This window comes from Eriocheir sinensis, chromosome 66 (assembly GCF_024679095.1).
Source record: "Eriocheir sinensis breed Jianghai 21 chromosome 66, ASM2467909v1, whole genome shotgun sequence".
Classification (NCBI taxonomy): Eukaryota; Metazoa; Arthropoda; class Malacostraca; order Decapoda; family Varunidae; genus Eriocheir; species Eriocheir sinensis.
This window is the reverse complement of record NC_066574.1, coordinates 2,171,259-2,195,488: the sequence shown is the minus strand read 5'-3', so window position 1 is coordinate 2,195,488 and position 24,230 is coordinate 2,171,259. Positions and strand designations below refer to the sequence as shown.

The 24,230-nt window shown below is 47.3% G+C and overlaps 5 protein-coding genes across 15 annotated transcripts in view; 2 read left to right on the top strand and 3 right to left on the bottom strand.

Annotated features, from left to right (window-relative positions):
• LOC126987698 (cuticle protein AMP1A-like) overlaps positions 1-6,416 on the bottom strand; it is a 49,620-nt gene extending 43,204 nt beyond the window's left edge. The window contains exons 1-3 of one of the 7 annotated variants that reach the window (XM_050844874.1): positions 6,252-6,414; positions 2,477-2,703; positions 2,064-2,353 (exon numbers count right to left, since the gene is read on the bottom strand). In XM_050844874.1, the coding sequence (XP_050700831.1) occupies positions 2,155-2,353; positions 2,477-2,703; positions 6,252-6,260 (435 nt within the window). In that variant the 5' untranslated portion in view covers positions 6,261-6,414 and the 3' untranslated portion in view covers positions 2,064-2,154. Of the gene's footprint in view, positions 1-2,063; positions 2,354-2,476; positions 2,704-2,868; positions 3,009-5,425; positions 5,716-5,837; positions 6,065-6,251 lie in introns of those variants that run through there. The other 6 variants (XM_050844876.1, XM_050844879.1, XM_050844877.1 and 3 more) reach the window with 6 other exon arrangements.
• Positions 6,417-8,408: 1,992 nt separating this feature from the next.
• LOC126987695 (cuticle protein AMP1A-like) lies at positions 8,409-9,571 on the top strand. Its single transcript, XM_050844837.1, has 3 exons — positions 8,409-8,565; positions 8,911-9,146; positions 9,271-9,571. Exons 1-3 carry the CDS (start codon positions 8,557-8,559, stop codon positions 9,485-9,487), a joined length of 462 nt encoding a protein of 153 aa, XP_050700794.1. The 5' UTR covers positions 8,409-8,556; the 3' UTR covers positions 9,488-9,571.
• Positions 9,572-13,057: 3,486 nt separating this feature from the next.
• On the bottom strand, positions 13,058-14,003 carry LOC126987693 (cuticle protein AMP1A-like). The gene is made up of 3 exons (XM_050844826.1): positions 13,845-14,003; positions 13,513-13,748; positions 13,058-13,352 (listed from the first exon to the last, which is right to left on the bottom strand). Exons 1-3 carry the CDS (start codon positions 13,851-13,853, stop codon positions 13,118-13,120), a joined length of 480 nt encoding a protein of 159 aa, XP_050700783.1. The 5' UTR covers positions 13,854-14,003; the 3' UTR covers positions 13,058-13,117.
• Positions 14,004-14,181: 178 nt separating this feature from the next.
• On the top strand, positions 14,182-20,406 carry LOC126987690 (cuticle protein AMP1A-like). Of its 3 annotated transcripts, none has more exons than XM_050844819.1 (3): positions 14,182-14,345; positions 14,630-14,865; positions 14,975-15,310. In XM_050844819.1, the coding sequence occupies exons 1-3, from the start codon at positions 14,337-14,339 to the stop codon at positions 15,222-15,224; spliced, it is 495 nt and encodes a 164-aa protein (XP_050700776.1). In that variant the 5' UTR covers positions 14,182-14,336; the 3' UTR covers positions 15,225-15,310. The 3 variants fall into 3 exon arrangements, with proteins under 3 accessions (XP_050700776.1, XP_050700778.1, XP_050700777.1); XM_050844821.1 differs by lacking the exons at positions 14,630-14,865; positions 14,975-15,310 and adding exons at positions 19,660-19,892; positions 20,094-20,406 and having other exon boundaries at positions 14,322-14,345; XM_050844820.1 differs by lacking the exons at positions 14,182-14,345; positions 14,630-14,865; positions 14,975-15,310 and adding exons at positions 19,400-19,550; positions 19,660-19,892; positions 20,094-20,406.
• On the bottom strand, positions 18,224-23,228 carry LOC126987691 (cuticle protein AMP1A-like). Of its 3 annotated transcripts, none has more exons than XM_050844823.1 (3): positions 23,147-23,196; positions 18,745-18,977; positions 18,224-18,543 (listed from the first exon to the last, which is right to left on the bottom strand). In XM_050844823.1, exons 1-3 carry the CDS (start codon positions 23,153-23,155, stop codon positions 18,294-18,296), a joined length of 492 nt encoding a protein of 163 aa, XP_050700780.1. In that variant the 5' UTR covers positions 23,156-23,196; the 3' UTR covers positions 18,224-18,293. The 3 variants fall into 3 exon arrangements, with proteins under 3 accessions (XP_050700780.1, XP_050700781.1, XP_050700779.1); XM_050844824.1 differs by lacking the exon at positions 23,147-23,196 and adding an exon at positions 19,083-19,187; XM_050844822.1 differs by lacking the exons at positions 18,224-18,543; positions 18,745-18,977 and adding exons at positions 22,282-22,599; positions 22,801-23,033 and having other exon boundaries at positions 23,147-23,228.
• Positions 23,229-24,230: the final 1,002 nt, after the last annotated feature.

The window sequence follows — 24,230 nt, the reverse complement described above, 5'->3', positions numbered from 1 at the left end:
CACACACACACACACACACACACACACACACACACACACACACACACACACACACACACACACACACACACACACACACACACACACACACACACACACACACACACACACACACACACACACACACACACACACACACACACACACACACACACACACACACACACACACACACACACACACACACACACACACACACACACACACACACACACACACACACACACACACACACACACACACACACACACACACACACACACACACACACACACACACACACACACACACACACACACACACACACACACACACACACACACACACTCACACAAACACACGCACACACCACACACACACACACACACACACACAGACACACACACACTACAGAACACACACACACAGAAACACAGGTAGGACATACATCAAAGACAAATGATAAAATTAAAAAAAATAATTGTTCATTAACCCATCGGAAGAAAATGTGAAAGGTTTATCGAGATGGCAGGTAGTAAAACGTTGTTTCAGAAAAGAGGAAATAGTTTTACTGAGGGTTAAAAAGACGAGCAAAACACACTAAACAGTGTCCTGAACCACTGATGATAATCGGCGTTCAACAAACAGCGTCTGAGACAGTAATGAAGGTCACCCCAAGCCACCATTGCCACAACTGACAAGGTGTTGATTTAAACAGCAGCACTGCACAATCTTTACTTAACCATGCCAAAGCATCGCTAGTATTCCTTGAGAGACGCTGCGGGACTGCACGGCCTGTGCTGGCCCACACAGACTTTTATTGCGACGCGGCTGTCCGCGCTGCTTGACGCACGCTGTGCTGCTGTTTTGAGCCGTTGCGGGGAAGCAAACTCTGGTCTCGCTCTCCCCATTTTCGTGCGACAATTTTTATTTTCAAAAGCGGAATTCCGTGCAGAGCGGTGTATGAAAGATCTAACAATATAAAGACCATTTTACGGCCTAAATAGCCCCAATAGCCTGAGAGGAATGTACTCTACATGGACAATAAATGAAGCAAAAGTGATTCTTTATAATCATTATAATATATTAACGTATATAAACTAACAAATACGACGGAGTTTTAAAATAAAGCAAACGAAAAGTTTTTAAAGGAAATTATCAACGTCTAGCAGTCCACCCTGAAGCCCTACTGTTAGTTAGAGAGGTGTCTGTCGGCGGATAAATGTCTAAAAGCTTCCAGTATCGGGCCATCCTGAGGAATGGACTCCATGCGCCGGTGACAATCAAACAGCCGGTCGCAGACTGGCATATACCAAATGGGGTCAAGTCATGTCACGTATTTTTTGGTTCCAGTTTTTACAAGTTTTGCGCATAAAGGCTTTACAAAAGCAGCAGTATTTTCTCAGTAGCATCTTGCAACGAAAACTGCACCTGTACTCCCATAGATAGGTAAGGAAAGGATGGAAGCATTAATCACAAGAACAAACTTCTATCTATGGTTTTTTCAAGCGTTGGTCTTCGGACATTTGTACCGAACACTATTAGCGTATGATCATCCTCAGCAATTGACTACTGTGCACCAAGAGTTACTAGAATGTACACTAGAATGTACTAGAATGTGTACATTCTAGTAACTCTTGGTGCACTGAATTAACAAAGTGTGGGTGACACACTTGACGAGGCGACTGAACACAGGATCCCATGACTCTTGAGGTTGGTCACGCTGTCTTGAAGCAATACAAAGGCACAGTTAAATATTTCCCTTCCAGCAGCATAAGTAATACTTTTATTTATACCTGACTGATACCGTCACGATCCAGAGCCTGACATAACAGGACAACTCCAAGACACACACAATAAAACACTAAAGAGGCTTGGAGGCGTCAGGTGGAAGGTCATGAATTTCCCTTCCACTGTCCTGTACGGGATGACGGATGGGGGGCGGGACATCAAGGCTCGTATTGGTATGAGGTCAGTTTTCAGGAGTCGTTTATGATAGTTCGACCCTTGCTGCACAGTATTTCTGCTTCAAATCCTTGTGTATACAAGAGAAAATGTCGGATGAGATTTGTTGATGGAAACCATTTATGAAGACTGATATTTTATTTACAAAATAAATAGATCAATAAATACATCGAGACGGATCACAACACAGCGCAGAGAAGAGGATGCACTTTAGGCGTAGCTGTAGCCCTCCTCGGAGGAGTCGCGGGCGGCGTCCTCGGCGGCGGCCTTAGCGATCTGGTCCAGCACGAACTGCGGGATGGGGTGGGGGAAGGCGGGGGCCACGGGCAGCAGGTCAGACTGGGGCTGGTAGCCGTTGGCGTCGGCGACGAACTTGACCTCGACGGGTGTGCCGTCAGGGGCGGTGTAGCTGTGGGAAGAGTGTGTTAGTCAAAGGTACAATTATAACACTGATTAATCCATTACCGCCCCAACATGGCGGTGTTCAGCTGTGACATTGTTCAAAGGCGTAACTGTGTGAGGCGTGACTCACGAGTAGACTCCGGACTTGACCACGGCGCCGTCGGGGCCGTCGGGGGAGCCGGACTGGGAGAGGAAGATGCCGTTGCCGGTCTCGATATCCAGGTTGTACCTGCCGTCGTCCTCCTGGACACGCTCGTCCTTCAGGATGGGGATGAACTCGGCGCTCTCGGCGGAGAAGGAGCCGTAGTCAGGCTTGGGGGCGGCGAGGGCCACGGCGGCCAGGGCGGCGAGGATCACCTGGAAATTAAACAATTCATGCTTCGTTAACCGTATGATTATATTGATAATAAACAAAAATGAAATACTCTTCACTTGAAACAAATGTAAATTATTGTCATTACTTTCGATTGCTAAGAACACTGTCATTAATTAACAATAAACAACACCGGAGCGAACACTCACAAACTTCATGGTTGATGTGCCGGTGAGGTACTGGTGCCGGACCCTTCGTCAGACGGGCTTTTATAGCGGCGCGTAACGAGGCTGCTGGTTGGAGCTTTGGGGAGGGGCGCTCTTCGACGCCTCGCGGCCCTGACCTTCTCAAGGTTCTCGGGTCTCGGAGCCTTTCTGGGTCAGTGCGTTAGATCTGTTGCACCATTTTTTAGCCTCACATCTGTAGTGTTACACGTTGCAAAAACGAGGCAGGTAATATAAATACAATACTCGGATAAACGTCATGGCGCGAATTCTGACAATGTTTCTGCAGATTGGCACATCTTTTAGTGAATACTTTCATCAGTACTTCTGTGTGGGAAATAATGCTTGAAAGGAATCTTAGAAATTATTCACTACCACATATTAAGTGCTTACATTCATAACGCTGATGCACACGACACTGTAGCACTAAATGTGTTTCCTCGGACACACACACACACACACACACACACACACACACACACACACACACACACACACACACACACACACACACACACACACACACACACACACACACACACACACACACACACACACACACACACACACACACACACACACACACACACACACACACACACACACACACACACACACACACACACACACACACACACACACACGTCTGCGCTCGCGCGCGCGGACATTTTAGAGACATGTTATAGAATGCTTACCACCGAGAAATTTCATTACTGCAAATATATATTTGATATTTCCTTTAGAGTAAGCGAGGAAGCTCAAGGACAAACAAGAAAAATAGCACTAATTGTTCAGTGACTCATTGGAAGAAAACAAAGAAAATTTATCGAGAAGAAGGCAGGTAGTAAAACGTTGTTAAAGAAATAATTGTTTTACCGACAGTTTAAAAAAAAAATGTCCTGAAGCATGTACGACAACGGGCATTTAACAAAGAGAGTCAAAACAGTAGAGAAGGTCACCCCGAGCCATCAGTGGCACACGTGACATGGCGCTGAGTCACACAGCAACAGTCCTACACATTTATTCCTTATCCGTGCCACAATCATCGTTAGCGTTTCTTGAGGGACGCTGGCGGTCTGCACAGACTGTGTTGTTGTTGTTGTTTAAAGATTGCTCCCTCCTCAAAGAGGGAGCACGGGCCTTTGACAATTTATGGTGGCCCGTAGCAGGGTACCGACAGACCGACTTTATTAGCTGACGTCAGCCGACCTGACCACGTTGGTCTGTCGATGAGTTCTGGCGTGTCTCTGACGGCCTGTGTTTATTGTCGTTAAATATTTACTCTCCCCTAAAATGGGGGAGCACGGGCCTTTGCCAATGGCAGTCTGTAGCAGGGTGCCGACAGACCGACTCTATCGACTGGCGTCAGCCAAGCCGAGTAAGTCGGTCATATCTTTTAGGTGACGCGGCTGTCCTTGCCGCTTGACTCACGCTGCGATTTTTTACCGGAGCCGCTGCAAGAAAGTAAACACGGGGCCCCGCGAGCACCATTTTCGTGCCATAATTTCTATTGACAAAACAGTTCACCGTGGAAAGCGATGTCTGAAAGGTCTGACAGAACAGAGGCCATCTTTTCTCGGCCGCAATAGCTTGGGCGGTATGTAATCTACATGTACGATATAAGTAGGGAAATTGATTATTTAGAATCATTACAACCTTTAATCATAAATAAACCAAGTATCATTGAGTTTTAAGATAATTACAACTAAAAGGATTCAAAATAAATCATTTTTAACATGCGTCAGCTCACCTGAAGCCTTGCTAATGAACGTCTAAAAGCTTCCAGTATAGAACAGTCCGGAAGAATAACATAACTCTCCAGACGTTGAAAGGCACAGTTAAATATTTCCCTTCCAGCAATACTTTTATTTATACCTGACTGATACCGTCACGATCCAGAGCCTGACATAACAGGACAACTCCAAGACACACACAATAAAACACTATAGAGGCTTGGAGGAGTCAGGTGAAATGTCATGAATTTCCCTTCCACTGTCCTGTACGGGATGACGGATGGGGGGCGGGACATCAAGGCTCGTATTGGTATGATTGGTTTGGGTAGGCGGTGGCTGAAGCGGTAGCGTGCTGGGCCCACATTCACCACGTGATGGACGACACGGGTTCGAATCCCCACGCTACCACCTCGGATTTTTCAGTCACCGCCGAGTGGCTTAAAACTACCCACATGCTGTCCTGAAGACCACCCATCAACCCGGACTCTAGAGGAAACCGTCCAAGAATCAAGAACGAGTTCCGGGGGGCAGCATGAGCCAAGAAAAGTTGGCGCCACTATAAACACTTGCCTGCACCATGACGGGCTGGGGCCGAATACCATCCAGGCCCCTCAAGCAAGTCTACCGGCGCAATAGGCAGAGACGTAAAAAAAAAAAAAAAATAAATAAATAAATAAAAATAAAAATAAAAATGAGGTCAGTTTTCAGGAGTCGTTTATGATAGTTCGACCCTTGCTGCACAGTATTTCTGCTTCAAATCCTTGTGTATACAAGAGAAAATGCCGGAGGAGATTTGTTGATGAAAACCATTTATGAAGACTGATATTTTAATTACAAAATAAATAGATCAATAAATACATCGAGACGGATCACAACACAGCGCAGAGAAGAGGATGCACTTTAGGCGTAGCTGTAGCCCTCCTCGGAGGAGTCGCGGGCGGCGTCCTCGGCGGCGGCCTTAGCGATCTGGTCCAGCACGAACTGGGGGATGGGGTGGGGGAAGGCGGGGGCCACGGGCAGCAGGTCAGACTGGGGCTGGTAGCCGTTGGCGTCGGCGACGAACTTGACCTCGACGGGTGTGCCGTCAGGGGCGGTGTAGCTGTGGGAAGAGTGTGTTAGTCAAAGGTACAATTATAACACTGATTAATCCATTCCCGCCCAACATGGCGGTGTTCAGCTGTGACATTGTTCAAAGGCGTAACTGCGTGAGGCGTGACTCACGAGTAGACTCCGGACTTGACCACGGCGCCGTCGGGGCCGTCGGGGGAGCCGGACTGGGAGAGGAAGATGCCGTTACCAGTCTCGATTTCCAGGTTGTACCTGCCGTCGTCCTCCTGGACACGCTCGTCCTTCAGGATGGGGATGAACTCGGCGCTCTCGGCGGAGAAGGAGCCGTAGTCAGGCTTGGGGGCGGCGAGGGCCACGGCGGCCAGGGCGGCGAGGATCACCTGGAAATTAAACAATTCATGCTTCCGTAACCGCATAAACTTTACGACATACTGAAAACATTATTTGAATGAAATACTCATCACAGAAACAAAGGAAATCATGTAAATTAATATGTCATGACTAATATCTTCCAAAAGCAGATAACACTGTCATTAATCACTAAAAACCACCGCAGCGAACACTCACAAACTTCATGGTTGATGTGCCGGTGAATACTGGTGCCGGAGCGTCCGTCAGACGGACTTTTATAGCGGCGCGTAACGAGGCTGCTGGTCGGGAGATTTTTGGGAGTGGCTCATCAGCGCCTTGCAGCCCTGACCTTCCGAAGGTTCTCTGGTCTTTGAAACTTTCTGCTCTAGGTGCATACGGAATACTGAATCAATTTACAAAAGGTTTTCCTCTTCACTAAATTAATTTTAGTTTTTCATGTTACAGGCACACGAGAGAACATGAAATAACTGATCCATGCAACACTTAATACGACTTGTTCACATTCATTTCTTATTTAATTTTGCCGACGGAGCAAGAACTTCACGTCTGTTTCTGAAACATAAACCATCGGGGTCAAGCGCGGCGTGTCGCAGGTAAAAACTAGGCTGCACTCCGCGTCCGGTTACCACGACTCTGAATGCTTGACAGCAGGTCCAGAAATAGCGCCGCCCAAGCATTGCAGGAACAAAATTTCGTAGCATAGTTAAGAAGTTCAGTTGTGAAATATTCGCAAGACTGTACAAGTGCCTGTCAAATTATTTGTTTCTAAATAGATAGGCAGACAGATAGATCGATGGATAGATAGATAGATAGATAGATACACACACACACACACACACACACACACACACACACACACACACACACACATATAATATATATATATATTTATATATATATAAATATAAATATATAAATAAAAATATATATATAAAAATATATATATATATATATTTATATATATATATATATATATATATATATATATATATATATATACATATATATATATATATATATATATATATATAGACACATATATATATATATATATATATATATATATATATATATATATATATATATATATATATATATATATATAGATAGATAGATAGATAGATAGATAGATAGATAGATAGATAGATAGATAGATAGATAGATAGATATAGATAGATAGATAGATAGATAGATAGATAGATAGATATAGATATAGATATACTTTCATTGGACTACACACACAGTCACGCACACGCACACGCACACACACACACACACACACACACACACACACACACACACACGCACACATACACACACACGCTGACACACACACACACACTCTCTCTCTCTCTCTCTCTCTCTCTCTCTCTCTCTCTCTCTCTCTCTCTCTCTCTCTCTCTCTCTCTCTCTCTCTATATATATATATATATATATATATATATATATATAAAACTATCTTCTCTCTCATTCGGTTAGACTGACAAATATATAGACAATGGAATATAGATAGGTAGATAGAAAGATAGATAGATAGTTAGATAGTTAGATAGATAGATAGACAGAAAGATACTGAGACATGCAAACATTCAGCGCGCGGACGAGGTGATCCCAACGGTGCGGGTTCAAGTTTCACCGCAAGCAGATGACAGTTTTCAACCATCGCAATGTGGCGGAAGAACGTCAACAAGCTGTCACGACCTTTAACCAAACCAAAACCTCAACAGCTTCGGTACAGAGGAGCAGTGGGGGACAGCATGCGACAAGTAAGTCATATAGAACGGTAGCTAAGCAAAATATAATTCTGCGCCACTACCGGCTGGGACCGTCCACCAAGTCCTTCAAGAGAGCCTACCTAACGGCGCTATGTGCAGCACATACAAAAAAAAAACACGTCCATACATACATACATACACACATGCATCCATCCCACCAGCCAGCCATGCATACATAAAATATCCCTGCGAGAATACATGGATATATATTGTCGCACAAAAGAGAGAGAGAGAGAATCAAACTAAGTTAAAACAAAGGTGTGAGAATTTGACCTTCTTCTGATGAACTAAAAAGCTTTTCAAATTCAAACATCAGAGAAAAAAAAATATATTTGCTTCTCATAAAAAAGTTTTAAAAGAACCGTGTCTCCCTCCAGTGTACCTAAGTGCAGCTTGAAAGCAGCTCAATCTCGGCGAGCGTCACATTCTGCGTTGCTGTGTTGCAGAGATGCACTGCAGTGAGCACGAGTAACTATTTCGAGCGAGGGACTGGCCTCCGGGGCAGTGGCTGGGTCAAGACAGCCGATGACAGTGCCTGGTGGGCGCGGGAGTCGCGGCGCCTGAACGAGATTGAATGTACCCGAAGAGAAGGTTCATAAATGTCAAGGTCATGTCTGCATGCGGCGCCTGTCCACAGGAGAGCGGGATGGAGACACTGGTCGCTGCAGCTATATAAGCCCGGCCGTTAGGGGCCGTGGCATCAGTGCCGCTCAAGCCTCCTCAATATGAAGTTCGTAAGTAGCGCCTCGGCCAGGGCGGGGCCGATACATTCTCCGCGGCTAACGGAGAAAGTCCTGGGCGCTGGGCCCTTATTGCAACACAGCCATTAACGGAAATATATCATAAAAATGTCCATTCAAAAGAGCATAGGATTACATACACTCATCAAGCCGGTTTATTAGAAAGACGTGCCAAGCAGAAAGAAACTGAAGTTCAGCGGCTGCTGGTGAATCAAGTTTTCAATAATTATGAATTATCGACTAATAATAGCAATTCTCACTGCATACAATGATAGCTATATCGTATACGCAAATCAGATAACCTTTGCAGAACTGATCTAACTAGTTTCTCATTCCCAGGTGATCCTCGCCGCCCTGGCCGCCGTGGCCCTCGCCGCCCCAAGGCCTGACAAGCCTACCTACGGCTCCTTCTCCGCCGAGAGCGCCGAGTTCATCCCCATCCTGAAGGACGAGCGTGTCCAGGAGGACGACGGCAGGTACAACCTGGACGTGCAGACCGGCAACGGCATCTTCCTCTCCCAGTCCGGCTCCCCCGACGGCCCCGACGGCGCCGTGGTCAAGTCCGGAGTCTACTCGTGAGTCACGCCTCACACAGTTACACCCTTTGAACAATGTCACAGCTGAACACCATAAGGTTGGGGCGGGAATGGATTAATCAGTATAATAATTGCACCCTCGATTAACACACACTTCCCACAGCTACACCGCCCCTGACGGCACCCACGTCGAGGTCAAGTTCGTCGCCGACGCCAACGGCTACCAGCCCGAGTCTGACCTGCTGCCCGTGGCCCCCGCCTTCCCCCACCCCATCCCCCAGTTCGTGCTGGACCAGATCGCTAAGGCCGCCGAGGAGGACGCCGCCCGCGCCCGCGGTGACTTTGACTCCTCCGAGGAGACCTACGGCTACGCCAAGTAACTCCAATGGAAGTTTGATAAGCCAGGCATTTTAAATATGTAAATTATTTATTATATTTAAGCAAATAAACTTTTTTCAAAGAGTTCTCCCACTTTTATCACCATTATAAACCCTGATATTACGTATAAATGTAGGTCGTTCAGATCGTTCCGGCGGTGTTTAGGGTTGTGCTAGTGCCGGTCCAGGATGAAGGGCAACTATCCTGCAGACACCTTGCAGATATTTCACATTACCTGTTTCATCTACCGTGGGAATGTACCTTGGAGCAATGAAGAACAGAACATGAGTCGGGGATTAAAAGTAGGAAGCGCGAATCGTGGAGATCAATTAGAGCTTAACACTGACATAACATTTTTTTTCCTTCGGACGCGCTCACTTCAGAGAAGAGCACAATGCCGACACTGTGGCCGTTACGATGGTTTAAATGAGATATAAATGTAGCTGTATGCAAAATGCGCGCTGGCATGCATGTTATTTACGCTCGTTATTCAAGAGATTTACTAGAAAAAAGTCTGTAGCTCATCCCTCCATCATTGTTACAGACGACGTTTGGTAGTACAGAATAGTGTTACTAAGCAATTTTGTTAACACTTACCACAACAAGCAGCACTCCGGCAGTCAACTACCGAGCACAGCAGCGGTGGCGCCCTCTGCCGCGACCTCCAGTACCCGCAGCACCCAGCCATGGCCAAGGCTGCCACCACGCCCCGCCCGCCGGTGGTTACGGCTGCCCCTTTCACACCTGTCAGACAACCCTTCACCGCGGGGAACCACCTGGAACACTTTCCCAGCGGATGAGTTGCCTGAAGGTCGCGCTAATCGCCCGGAATCGTAGCAAACACACTGCGTTACACACTTAGTTCTGCTCACAACACGACTGACAGCCAAACTGATGTTGGTGCACTCTCTCATCGCCAGGGGGATGGCAGGACGGCGCCAAAATTTGTACTGACGTGACAAATTATCTAGAAGGTATGACTTTATATACGTATTTATGCATGGACGTATATGTATGTATGTATGTATGTATTCATTTATGATTATGAATGTATGTATGAATTAATAGGCTATATGTATAAAGTCTGTGTGTGTGTGTGTGTGTGTGTGTGTGTGTGTGTGTGTGTGTGTGTGATACGAAGAGGTTGATATTGCGAAAAGTTGCAGTATCCTAAGGCTCATGTAGCTACTTCACTTAAACTTTATCCAGATATACTTCATAAATCAGTTAAATTAATCGGTTGTGACGTTCTAGGAGGTGCAACAATATCCCTAAAGAAGAGACCGTAGACAAATACTTGAGTGAGAAGTATGTGTGTAGGGTGACCAAGCTGCCTAGGGGAGTGAGTCACCTGCCCGGGCCTCACCACCTGTAGAAAGCAACCTATACTATACCTGTGTTGGGTGTTCACTACCTTTGTTGATAGCTTAACACATGTATCGAGTATCTATTGGTATTGTAGGTTCTTTTATGAGTATTTTAGAATCTGTATTAATCGGTACTGTAGGCCTTGTATTGAGTGCCCTATCACATTTGTTGTTTATAATCTAATTTTGAGCCGCCTGCACGCTTTGTTCTCGTGAGTGGCACGCTTCTGCTGGGGGCGGGCGGCGCAGAGGTCACGGGGAAAGTTACCAGATTATCGTACTCAGGATTTTGCATTAGCCGATTTCTGACCCCCAAAATCTGTCGCACTCACACAGATAACGATATTCATGTATAGTACTGTTTATACCGTTAATTATTGGTGTTATTGGCGAAAGATATGCGTCAGACACTGGGAAATTCGGTGTTATGAGAACGGTAGCCTGGTAACCCTTGTCATGGGGCTATTTCACCAAGGCCTGAATGCTGCTGTTTGCTCTTCACAGTTAACCATCAAATTATGTCTAATCCAAAACGCAAATAAAATGTGAGCTCGTCAACCGCATAAGCAGTAAACGCGTACCAGAATCTGCTGTTTGATCCTTCACACTTAACCGTCAAATTGTGTCTAACCCAAGACTCAAATAATATGAGGACTCGTCAACCGCGAAAAATACATCATTACCGAAACTAGGTCTAGGAGGCAACGGGCAAGCATTCTGACTATAGGACATGCCTCGTGAGCCGCCACTGAAGGTACATAGTGTCTCTCGCTCTGAGGAACGCCGCGGGGAAAGTCCTCACCTAGCAACGTGTGTGTGTGTGTGTGTGTGTGGAGCAGCGGTTGGTCTCCCAGCCGTCTTTCAACACCCGTCTCGCCGTTTTTACCGGGCGACAAAAAATTAACCTCTCGCCCTGCTGAAGACCCTTCGTAGACAACCGGTCGAGAATGCAGCCCTGACCCACGCCGCCCCGCGAAAGGTGAAGGTTAAGGGTAAAGAGACTTACATCATCAACTTCTTTCTTTTCAAGCGGGTGACGGAGACGGCATTTTGGTACGTGTGTAGCAGTGACTGAGGAATCTTTTACCTTTGTACATAGCAGGTGACGGACGCATCCTCTGCCTTTGTTAGCGGCGACTGCGACAATATTTGCATAGAAATACGCTATGATAATTATTTTTTTGTACAAGCGTTAGACTCAGTTAGCATTTTTGTACCTTTCTGTGGTGTCTGGTTAGACTATAGCATTCATGTCCTACCTTTTACTAGCGCTAGAAAGGGCCAGATTACTTGCATCCTTTATTATATGGAGACAAATTCATGTGCCCGACTAAAACAGAATACCTCACCATTGCCAACAGCTTTTACCTCTCTCCACAATGATACTAACGAGAATAGTCCTTTTTAGCGTCTTGTCATGAGTCACACGTCTGTTACCTCCGCTCATTTTGAAGTCATGTCAATGTAGTATTTTGAAGTCATGTCAATGCAGTATCTTCATTTCTCAGAAGCGCTACACCAGCGTCCTCAGGTGAAGGGATAATGCGTCACCGTCCAGTATAATGACTTAGCTTTGCCGCCGGTCATCATCCACGAGGCCTTATATGGAAAGTTTTTGAAAGGAGAACATGAGGGTCAGGCCAGGCGCCTCCTCACCGCCCCGCAGCGGCAGCAGGTCAGCCAGAGGTAGCCGCAGTGTGCTCACTAACTAGCTCACTCGGTGGAGGTTACCGGGCAGCCACAAACAGCTTGTTTTGCTGCCACATAACAAAATGCACCCCGCGATGAATGAATTAACTTTATATTGACACAAAAGTAGCCATTCCTTGTAGCCAGCGGGTGAGGACGTCCCAGACGGTGAACACAACGGGAAACCTTCTATTGCAAGCCTCGACGACCATTCTTTTGCTTTACGTCTGCAGTGTTAGTTATTTCTTGGTATGTCTCCATGGTAAACCAGCGAACAGAGGAACCGACCGACGACAAGCAGACAGAGACAAAAAGAGGCAAACACACAAACAGGCACGAAAAGACTTACAAAGGCAAATTATTTTTGTCTCGTCATTCCTGTCAACAGCCATGGGTGACCTCGCGGCCCCACGACAAGCAAATGTCTGCGACTTGCTTTTCTTCATGATTATAATATTTGGAGCTTTCATTCGAGATTTGTGTGAGGGGGAATAGGGTGAAAACAAAAGATGTATCTGATTTGCAGTCCGTTTACTCGAGTCAAAATAAATATTAAATAATAAATATTTACATCAGTTACTGGGGAGCTCCATATGAGCTGGAGGGAGCTGGGGGAGCGTAGTTGTAGCTCTCCTCGGAGGAGTCGCGGGCGGCGTCCTCGGCGGCGGCCTTAGCGATCTGGTCCAGCACGAACTGGGGGATGGGGTGGGGGAAGGCGGGGGCCACGGGCAGCACATCAGACTGGGGCTGGAAGCCGTTCTCGTCGGCAACGAACTTGACTTCAACGAGGGTGCCGTCAGGGGCGGTGTAGCTGTGACGAAAAGGTTGAGGATTAATAAAGAGAGTGCTTCATCCTACCTGAGAGAGAAAATGAGGTATGAGGATGACGATGGTAATGATGACTGGGTGAAGAAAAATCATCATATCACACAAAAAGTTGTCCCATGCCTATTGGCCTCTGCGGCACTCACGAGTATTCTCCAGCCTTCACCACGGAGCCATCGGGGCCGTCGGGGGAGCCAGACTGGGAAAGGACGATGCCGTTGCCGGTCTCCACGTCCAGGTTGTAGGTTCCGTCCTCCTCGTGGACGCGTTCGTCCCTAAGGATGGGGACAAACTCGCGCTCCTCGCTGGAGTCCCTGGCGGGGGCGTCGTAGGAGTACTGGGGGGCGGCGAGGGCCACGGAGGCCAGGGCGGCGAGGATCACCTACAAACAAGACGGAAGAAAAATGTTATTTCCTTGTTTCAACATGTGAATACACTTGTTAGGCATGTAATTCTTTGCCGTCACTCCTGTACTCACAAATTTCATGTTGTTAACGGTGGCAGAACACTGATGCTGGTGAGCGGCCGGCCTGCCTTATATACGCGGTGCTGCACCCCCGGCCTTCAGCTCTTACCAGCCATTACCTTGACCGCTGCCTTCACCCACTTCCGACTCGAGCCTCATCTTGGCCAAGATTATGAATTCCAAGAGTTCTAGAACATACCATTCAAGATGAGCCCCTTGCCTTGACCTACTAATGTGCCTTTCATGTGCTACATCGAGATTGCTTAGAAGGAAAGTAGTAGTTTGAGTAGTAATTTGGAACCATTAGTGAAATTCATAGGATACTCTATATAACAAAAACTGCATTGGTAACTCCCTCCCGATGGTCGTGCGGCCGGAGCAGGAAGCTCGTGGGTGCAGGCGACGACCGGACACTCTGGTGACGACCCTGACAAAACGATCAGGTGCCCTATATAAGACCCGACGGAGATTTCTATCCCACAGTCAAACCCAAGCTGCCTCAACATGAAGTTTGTAAGTGCACAGGACCAAACACACACACACACACACACACACACACACACACACACACAGTAAGACACACACACATACACACACACACAGAAAGACACACACACACACACACACACACACACACACACACACACACACACAGAAAGACACTCACACACACACACACACACACACACACACACACACACACACACACAGAAAGAAACACACATACACACACACACACACACACACACACACACACACACTCATGCACACTTCATGCTGTTCCGTTTTGTTCGTAGGTGATCCTCGCCGCCCTGGCCTCCGTGGCCCTCGCCGCCCCCCAGTACTCCTACGACGCCCCCGCCAGGGACTCCAGCGAGGAGCGCGAATTCATCCCCATCCTTAGGGACGAACGCGTCCACGAGGAGGACGGAACCTACAACCTGGACGTGGAGACCGGCAACGGCATCGTCGTTTCCCAGTCCGGCTCCCCCGACGGCCCCGATGGCTCCGTGGTGAAGGCTGGAGAATACTCGTGAGTGTCGCAGAGGACAAAAGGCATCGAACACTGCTATATAATGATTCTTCTTCATCCAGTCATCATCATCATTACCAGTATCATTATGTCATTCTTTCCCCCACAGCTACACTGCCCCTGACGGCACCCCCGTCCACGTCAAGTTCGTCGCCGACGGCAACGGCTACCAGCCCCAGTCTGACCTGCTGCCCGTAGCCCCCGCCTTCCCCCACCCCATCCCCCAGTTCGTGCTGGACCAGATCGCCTTCGCCGCCGAGGAGGACGCCAAGCGCGCCCGCGGTGAGCTGGACTCCTCCGAGGAGAGCTACAACTACGCTCCCCCAGCTCCCTCCAGCTCATATGGAGCTCCCCAGTAACTGATGCAATGACACCATGTGAAAGTGTACAAGTAATTTATTTGTCATAACGATACCTACCTAATATATATATATTACTGAAGAAAGTTTGCACTTTTCTAATCCATCAACCCCCATGCTGCTGTTATCTTATCTGGTGTGTGGCCCTCAGACCAAGGCTCGCTGTGGTCATGGTGCTCCCACGGCGGGGCGTGATGCATTTGTTTGATTTTAGTTTAAAAATTACTGCCGAATACAGTTTACTAACGAAGTTTTTGCAGCATGTGCGTTCTCCACAAGGTGATAGGTACCTGAGTGTGTGGTCATTGAAGCCATGCAAAGGCTTCACGCGACTCCGAAAGATACTCGTCATATGAATCGTGCTCCCTGAACTTCTTTGTAATTTTAGAAAAGGATGAATAATGCTGTCGAGTCAGTGTAGAGACTTAATGTAATCCAGTGCTATGTTTATACTCAAAATATTTAGTTGGCAGTATCAGTCTTGTAAAATACATTACCTTCTTCAGTTGCTAAGAAAAAAAAAAGAGAGAGAAAAGAAATCAAATGAGATGTCTGCACTACGTAGAAGGGGGTGACCCTCTATACTGCCGAGCCAGGCAAAGTTGGGGGCACACGCAGAAGGCCCGAGTGTTCGTAGCCAGACCGCTATCCACCACCGCGGGGGCGTTCATAGCTAGTCAACTAGAGGGTTCTGTCCTCTTAGTAACATTTTGTCTTCGTATCTTCTCTGCCTGAAGACTGCATTTCTAGCTAAATTTTCTAATAAAACACTAGATGGCAAACTCTATTACGAAAATTCGAAAAACTTAATAGTGATGCTGTATATCACAAATACCACTTATCATCAAATAAATTTAAGCCTTCACATTTTTCTATGAGAAAACAAAAAATGCCGGAATGCATGACGAAAGAGCCGTGCTATGATTACCGTACATAGAAGCAGGAAAGGTTAAGTGTCACAGGCGACCTAGACAAGACAGAGCCACCACCGTTGACCTCACATTAAGGGGGGGGGGGGGTGGCCTTAAAATGAAAACATATACATTTACTTATTCTTGAGATAAATAAATAAGGGTTTTAAGTTAGGGGATGTTGATAGAGAGAAGAACAATGGTTTAATGGAAGAGGTACTGAAAGAAAATGGGGTTAGGGTTGCCGGGGGTGAGGATTAAGGGGGGCTACTCTAAAACTAAGGGAAAATGGGGTCAGGGTTGCCTTAACCATTTCCGAAAGCCTATAAGGAGATTAACCGTTCTTTTGAGTTTTTTCACTTTCATTTTACCGAAGATGTGTCAAACTACCACCAGGGTTAATAAGACTACCCTTGTAAATACCCACAACTCCTAGGAAGGCTTTGTCAATGTGTGTGTGCTTGGGCCCAGAGATGTTTACGAGTGTGGGCCATAACAGGTCGTGTTGTCAGACGCTTTCGACTCCCACATCAACTATTTCCAAAGGCCAAAAGGGAGATCATTCGGTTTCTTATGAGTGGTATTTTGGGTTCATGTAACAGAGGAAGGGTCGAACTACCACTAGGGTCATAAAACTGCCCCTGGAAATGCCCACAACTCTTACGAAAGCCTTGTCAGATATGTGAGCTTGGGCGCCAGTTCTCCCGTCCTGCTGGGGTGTGGCTTGCCCTTCAGAAACAGTGTAATCAGCAGCCTTTGACCCACGTTGCTGCCTCAATGCTCTTGGTAATGCAGCGGTGACCCGATCCGTTGAGTATAGGAAAGAAATATAAATAACAGAAAAACAACTAAGGAAATAACATCTGCCTGCAAAGAAAAAAAGGAAATAAAGGAAAACCAAATAATGCGATCGTATGCTAAATGATAGAATAAATAAATAAGCATGAGAGAAAGCTAACGAGGACCAGTGTGTCATGAGCATATAGAGAACAATAACAAATAGTCGACTTCTGTTTCCCTTGTGTTTTTTTTAGGATGATTTTGGATTCTGTTTACTCATGTTCGGTGGCTGGGGCGAAAACTCTTCAGTATGATCTCTATTCAACTTATATATGCCTTACCCCTTCCTGCGGCCCCGTTTCACACAACTTTCTACGCTAGCTCATCCCCATACTATCCAAATCCCTTATGCAAGAGTCAACCAGCATCTTCATTCTTTTATCTCTTCCGCTGGTAAGCTCTGGAACAGCCTCAATCGCTGACAATCTGACAAGCTGACAGTCTCGTAAGGCAGACTGTCGTACACTCACAGCTCAGAGGAAAAGCGTCGCACCTGTTGGTAGATATTGTTTAAAGTCGAGTGTTTCTAGCTGTGCAGTGTTTCTAAGTCCATCGTCTGTATTTCCTCCTGCCTACGACTTGGGAACTCTTTCAAGAGGAGGAGAGTATCAAGACACCTCGCCACCCGAAATTGACCTCTCTTCTGGCCTCTCGTTTATTTTCTTTGTTGGAGCAGCCTTTAGCGGGCTTAATTTGTTGTTGTTTTTGTTGACTGCCCTTGAGCTGCCTCCCTTGTTATAAAAAATGTCAGTCAGTCAGCAAGCAGGTCATACATCACGGCAACGATTCAAAATTTAATTCGTCCGTGGCACTAACGGGTTGAGGCCATCCACCAGGCACCTCGAGAGAGCCTGCAGGAGCTATAAGCCGCACAAAAGTTAAAAAAAAAGTCACTCTGTCTCCTGTCTGTCTGTATGTCTGTTTCTACGCTCGCCTGCCTGTTTCACCTATAGAAATAAGGCAGTAGAAATTTGAAACACCTGCCGACAGCAACCCACCAGTAAAGGTTGTACAGAGATACATAGCCAGGTGGTGCCGCCGTTACCTTGTGGCCCTGGTCAGGCCTCATCGCCACCAGCAGCTCAAAATACGAGAGACGATGTTCCCATTTAGTAATGTAACAGCCCAGCCATAGAAGCTATTTTTTTCGTTTCTTTCAGCATACAGGAAACTTTGTCGCTGGAGTAATAGTCATATGAATTGTTGTTATGTATATGGTGTTGTTCAGAAATGAAAGAAAAAGAGAGATACTTTTCCAGAGAATTTTATTACCATTCATGCATAATAAATTAGATGTACACTGTCTCCTTGCATCCTTCTACTCGGGGCTTCCGTAAGAGGTGGAGGGGGCGTCGTCTCCTTCGCCTTCTTCGGCTTCTTCGGAGTCCAGCTCACCGCGGGCGCGCTTGGCGTCCTCTTCGGCGGCGAAGGCGATCTGGTCCAGCACGAACTGGGGGATGGGGTGGGGGAAGGCGGGGGCCACGGGCAGCAGGTCAGACTCGGGCTGGTAGCCGTTGCCGTCAGCGACGAACTTGACCTCAACGAAGGTTCCGTCGGGGGCGGTGTAGCTGTGGAAGTATTAACATTGTGTACAGGATGCCAGGACGGCACAGAACACCTAAGTATTGACATTGTGTACAGGGTGCCAGGGCGCCACAAAACACGTATGTCACGGCTGCGGCGCCACTAACAGTGTGTAAAGGAAGCCAGGGCCACCACGGCACGTGTGTGTCCTGCTTCCAGCGGCCCCGGAGGCGGCTTATACTCACGAGTAGTGTCCGGACTTGATGATGGAGTCTTCGGGACCGTCGGGAGAGCCGGACTGGGAGAGCACGATGCCGTTGCCAGTCTCCACGTCCAGGGTGTAGCGGCCGTCATCCTCGTGGACACGGTCGTCCCTCAGGATGGGGATGACCTCCTCGCTGGACTCCTCCGCCGGGGCGCTGTAGGAGTCTGGCCTGGGGGCGGCGAGGGCCATGGCGGCCAGGGCGGCGAGGATCACCTGAAGAAGAACAAGAAATTGATTTTTCAAGTATTTATCAAAGGTAAATTCACTGACTTTACAATACAATAACATTCAACAAGTACAGCATCGCAGAGGACTCACAAATTTCATGGTGAGAGCTGTGTCGGGACACTGATGCTGAGCAGCGGCTGTCCCTCCCTTATATAGGGCAGCTGTGGCGCCCCTCAGCTGGGACCGGCTTCACCTTGACCGTCACCTTCGCCGGCCTATGTGAACCCGTCATTCATCTTACACAGAAAAAACCGGTCTCGTTAGTGGAAGTGTCCATTAATGATATCAAGTGTCGTTTGTGAAAAAAAACGCGTTTATAAAGGCGCCAGTGTTAGCAAGTCTCTCCCTCTGCGCTGGAGATGTAGGAAAAGTAACCATTAGGGGACAGAAGGGTGGCCACATAATTAGCAAGTCGGATCACCACCCTAGAGAACGTGTGGTGAAGTGGTTGGTTAAAAACTTCAAGGTCAGGGACAGGTGGCTGCTCAGCCGGACTATATAAGACAAGCGAGGGGATATTTTCGTCAGACCGGTGCCAGCTCCATCAACATGAAGTTTGTAAGTATCCACAGTAGCAGAGTTGTCTCTTCATATTGTGAGTAGTAAAAGACGGAACACAAAGTTTAAGACAAATTTTGCCGTAACTAAAATTGTATTATGTATATAGGTAATCCTCGCCGCCCTGGCTGTCGTGGCCCTCGCCGCCCCCAGGCCAGACTCCTACAGCGCCCCGGCGGAGGAGTCCAGCGAGGAGGTCATCCCCATCCTGAGGGACGACCGTGTCCACGAGGATGACGGCCGCTACACCCTGGACGTGGAGACTGGCAACGGCATCGTGCTCTCCCAGTCCGGCTCTCCCGACGGTCCCGAAGACTCCATCATCAAGTCCGGACACTACTCGTGAGTATAAGCCGCCTCCGGGGCCGCTGGAAGCAGGACACACACGTGCCGCGGTGGCCCTGGCTTCCTTTACACACTGTTAGTGGCGCCGCAGCCGTGACATACGTGTTCTGTGGCGCCCTGGCACCCTGTACACAATGTCAATACTTAGGTGTTCTGTGCCGTCCTGGCATCCTGTACACAATGTTAATACTTCCACAGCTACACCGCCCCCGACGGAACCTTCGTTGAGGTCAAGTTCGTCGCTGACGGCAACGGCTACCAGCCCGAGTCTGACCTGCTGCCCGTGGCCCCCGCCTTCCCCCACCCCATCCCCCAGTTCGTGCTGGACCAGATCGCCTTCGCCGCCGAAGAGGACGCCAAGCGCGCCCGCGGTGAGCTGGACTCCGAAGAAGGCGAAGAAGGGGACGACGCCCCCTCCACCTCTTACGGAAGTCCGGAGTAGAAGGATGCAAGGAGACAGTGTACATTTAATTTATTATGCATGAATGGTAATAAAACAGCAATTAAATAATTTCCGAATATTTTCTTCTTCATTCTTAACACACACACACACACACACACACACACACACTGGAGGGTACTGGCTGGCGATTACGAGTCCAGCGCGTGACCAGCCGTGATGAACGACTCATTCCCGCTCACACACAAAAACACTCACATATGACTGTCTTCTATTTATCACCAGTGGTTTCTAATCGAGGAAGTTTCTTGTAACATCATATTCTTATACATTTATGGGTGCACAAGTAAATTTTTTATTAGCACATCAAAACGATGAAAAATTGTTGCGAATATATTGCTGAAACTAACTAACTAATTGGGAGCATACATTCGGGGGTGCGTCGCTTCACTCATTCGCCGTCCATACCCCCGGCGGTCCTCCCGAGCTATAAAAAATCTAATATAATTATGAGCTTGCACATCAGATAACGTAACTCTTCTTGAGAGGGCGGTGGCTGAGTGGTCAGCGATCGGGCAATGTGTCGCAGAGGGCCCGGGTTCAAGTCCCGCCCGCCGCTACAAGCTGACAACGTTCAGTCATCGCCGAGTGGCCGAGAACAAACCACAAGCTGCCCCGATGATCACCCATGAACCCAGACTCACACAAAATTCTCTCAAGAAGATCGAGTGAATCTCCGGGAGCCAAGCAAGAGCCAAGCAAGAATGGCGCCACTATATAACATTTGCCTGTGCCACTAACGGGGTAAGGGATGTATTCACGCACACATATTTAACAAGGCTTTCGTAGAAGTTTGGGGCATTTCCAGGAGTAATTTTATGACCCTGGTGGTAGCTTGGCCCTTCTTCTGTACCATGAACCTAAAATAACGCTCATAAGAACCCGATTGATCTTCATTTTGGCCTTTAGAAATAACTGATGTGAAAGCCAAAGCGTAACAATGCCGACCTAAGACCCAACCAAGAGGCCCCAACAAGAGAGCCTATCGGTGTCACAAGCCAAACGTAAAAGAAATAATAGATAAAAACATATTGACTCACCTATTATCCACGTCAGAGGGTGAAGAAATGGGAGTTCTTCATTTTTGGGGTTATTTTTCACAGTATTTTTTCCCCAATATTTTTTTTCTAGTGTAAAATCGTAAGGTAAAATTCCAGTGTAAATCCCAGTGTCAATGTTTGTAGGTGTAAATCCCAAAAGTTTTCAATGTAGATTCTTCCCAATTATTTATCTAGTGTTAAATTCTAGACTAAAATCCCAGTATAAATCCCAGTGTCAATGTTTGTAGGTGTAAATTCCCAATTATTTTTCTTGTTTAAAATTCTAGACTTAAATCCCAGTATAAATCCCAGTGTCAATGTCTTTCAGTGTAAATCATAAAGACTGACATGCCTAGACTCTTCTTTTGGGTCGTTTTCCAGAGTAACTTTCTGTCTCTTGCATCCTCTGACCTGTCTGTCCTTTGCATGGAGAGACCGGGCCTCGTGTCGGGCAGTGCTAAGGGGACCGTTGTGCCAGCCCGTCTCTCGCCCCGTTGAACGTTTTGGTGTTTAGACAACGAACCTTTCACTAGGAGAAGAAAAAAAAGTGAAGTAATAGAGTTGAATCAGATCTGGAAGTTTTAGCCTGTCCGTCATCACCATAGAGGAAGCGACAGTGTTCCTCAGATACACTAACGCCCGCGTCTCTGACAATGGGTGTAGTAGAGGCGTGTTTAGAGATGCAGAAAACCATCGCCAATTTAACCTAATGAAAAAGTAAAGACGCCTGATCCCTGTCCTGTATGCGAGACCTTTGCTGCCCTGGCAGTTTCTGAATGTTGGTGCAGATAATCCTCCGCTAATGACTGACTGTATTATTTGTTCCTCAACAGACTGTTTTCAGGATAAGAGCTTATGTTCTTTCGGGGGAAAATCTAACATGGACTCTTTGCAAGCTGTTTTATTACCATTCATGCATAATAAATTAGATGTACACTGTCTCCTTGCATCCTTCTACTCGGGGCTTCCGTAAGAGGTGGAGGGGGCGTCGTCTCCTTCGCCTTCTTCGGCTTCTTCGGAGTCCAGCTCACCGCGGGCGCGCTTGGCGTCCTCTTCGGCGGCGAAGGCGATCTGGTCCAGCACGAACTGGGGGATGGGGTGGGGGAAGGCGGGGGCCACGGGCAGCAGGTCAGACTCGGGCTGGTAGCCGTTGCCGTCAGCGACGAACTTGACCTCAACGAAGGTTCCGTCGGGGGCGGTGTAGCTGTGGAAGTATTAACATTGTGTACAGGATGCCAGGACGGCACAGAACACCTAAGTATTGACATTGTGTACAGGGTGCCAGGGCGCCACAAAACACGTATGTCACGGCTGCGGCGCCACTAACAGTGTGTAAAGGAAGCCAGGGCCACCGCGGCACGTGTGTGTCCTGCTTCCAGCGGCCCCGGAGGCGGCTTATACTCACGAGTAGTGTCCGGACTTGATGATGGAGTCTTCGGGACCGTCGGGAGAGCCGGACTGGGAGAGCACGATGCCGTTGCCAGTCTCCACGTCCAGGGTGTAGCGGCCGTCATCCTCGTGGACACGGTCGTCCCTCAGGATGGGGATGACCTCCTCACTGGACTCCTCCGCCGGGGCGCTGTAGGAGTCTGGCCTGGGGGCGGCGAGGGCCAAGGCAGCCAAGGCGGCGAGGATTACCTGGAAAGGAGACGCAGCATATTACGAAATTGAACGAAACTTGGCGGTTTTGTCAAACTTCTTCCAATATAACGAACTACAGAAGTTCCTTGTTGTCCTCCTCGATGACTCACGAGCTTCATGATGTGAGGTGTGGAGGGCGATTGGTGCCAGGACGCGGCCACGCGGGCTTATATAGGCCGCCCCTGCAGGCCCGTAGCCCGTAGCCTTTGCCTTGACCGTCGCCCATACTAATCCGGTTAGCCTTTTTCATCCTTGAAACCACTTTTTTAACGACAGACCCTGTGTTTTTCTTTCATAAATCATTCAAGTGAAAAAACGTCGATATATTTTTTTTATTAAGCAAGGCAGCGTGTTTTGTTGAGTGAATTTTCGTCTGGCTTGACAATATGTTTTAGAGTGGCGGGAGTCTTGTGACGATACAATAGTCTCAGGAACTTGCTGTTGCAGTGTAGGCATGATGAAGAGTGTGCAGGGACGCCTGCATCATAATTCTAAACGCTTTCCCTTTCCTGTCCCTTCACGGCGAGGGAGGGACGCGCCGCCGCGGCAGGGACGCCGAAGAGGTGTTGGATGTCACCCTCGCCGCCGCAGCCTTCACCCCATGGACGGAGGTTTTCTGAACAGCTTTCTTTCTCCGAGGCAGCCTTGTGACTTTCAGGTTTGCAAAAATCCTAAAATTATTATTATTATTATTATTATTATTATTATTATTATTATTATTATTATTATTATTATTATTATTATTATTATTATTATTATTATTATTATTATTATTATTATTATTATTATTATTATTATTATTATTATTATTATTATTATTATTATTATTATTATTATTATTATTATTATTATTATTATTATTATTATTATTATTATTATTATTATTATTATTATTATTATTATTATTAATACTATTATTATTATGATGATGATGATGATGATGATGATGATGATGATGATTTTGATTATTATTACTTCTACTGCTGCTACTACTACTACTACTACTGCTACTACAACAACAACTACTACTACTACTACTACTACTATCATTATTGTGACTATTACTACTAACATCATCACCATCTCCCCTCAAGCCATCATCTCATGAGGTCGCCGCCCAGCCCTCGCCTCGGCCCAGCCACTGAAGGAGTCTGGTGGCGACGGTCTGGGTGGGGCCGCGACGCCTCCATGAGA

Coding starts and splice junctions, on each gene's coding strand:
- LOC126987695 (XM_050844837.1), top strand. Junction 9,147..9,270: donor GTCAAGTCCGGAGTCTACTC/GTGAGTCACGCC, acceptor CACTTCCCACAG/CTACACCGCCCCTGACGGCA.
- LOC126987693 (XM_050844826.1), bottom strand. Junction 13,353..13,512: donor GTGAAGGCTGGAGAATACTC/GTGAGTGCCGCA, acceptor TTTTCGTCACAG/CTACACCGCCCCTGACGGCA.
- LOC126987690 (XM_050844819.1), top strand. Junction 14,866..14,974: donor GTGAAGGCTGGAGAATACTC/GTGAGTGTCGCA, acceptor TTTCCCCCACAG/CTACACTGCCCCTGACGGCA.
- LOC126987691 (XM_050844822.1), bottom strand. Junction 22,600..22,800: donor ATCAAGTCCGGACACTACTC/GTGAGTATAAGC, acceptor ATACTTCCACAG/CTACACCGCCCCCGACGGAA.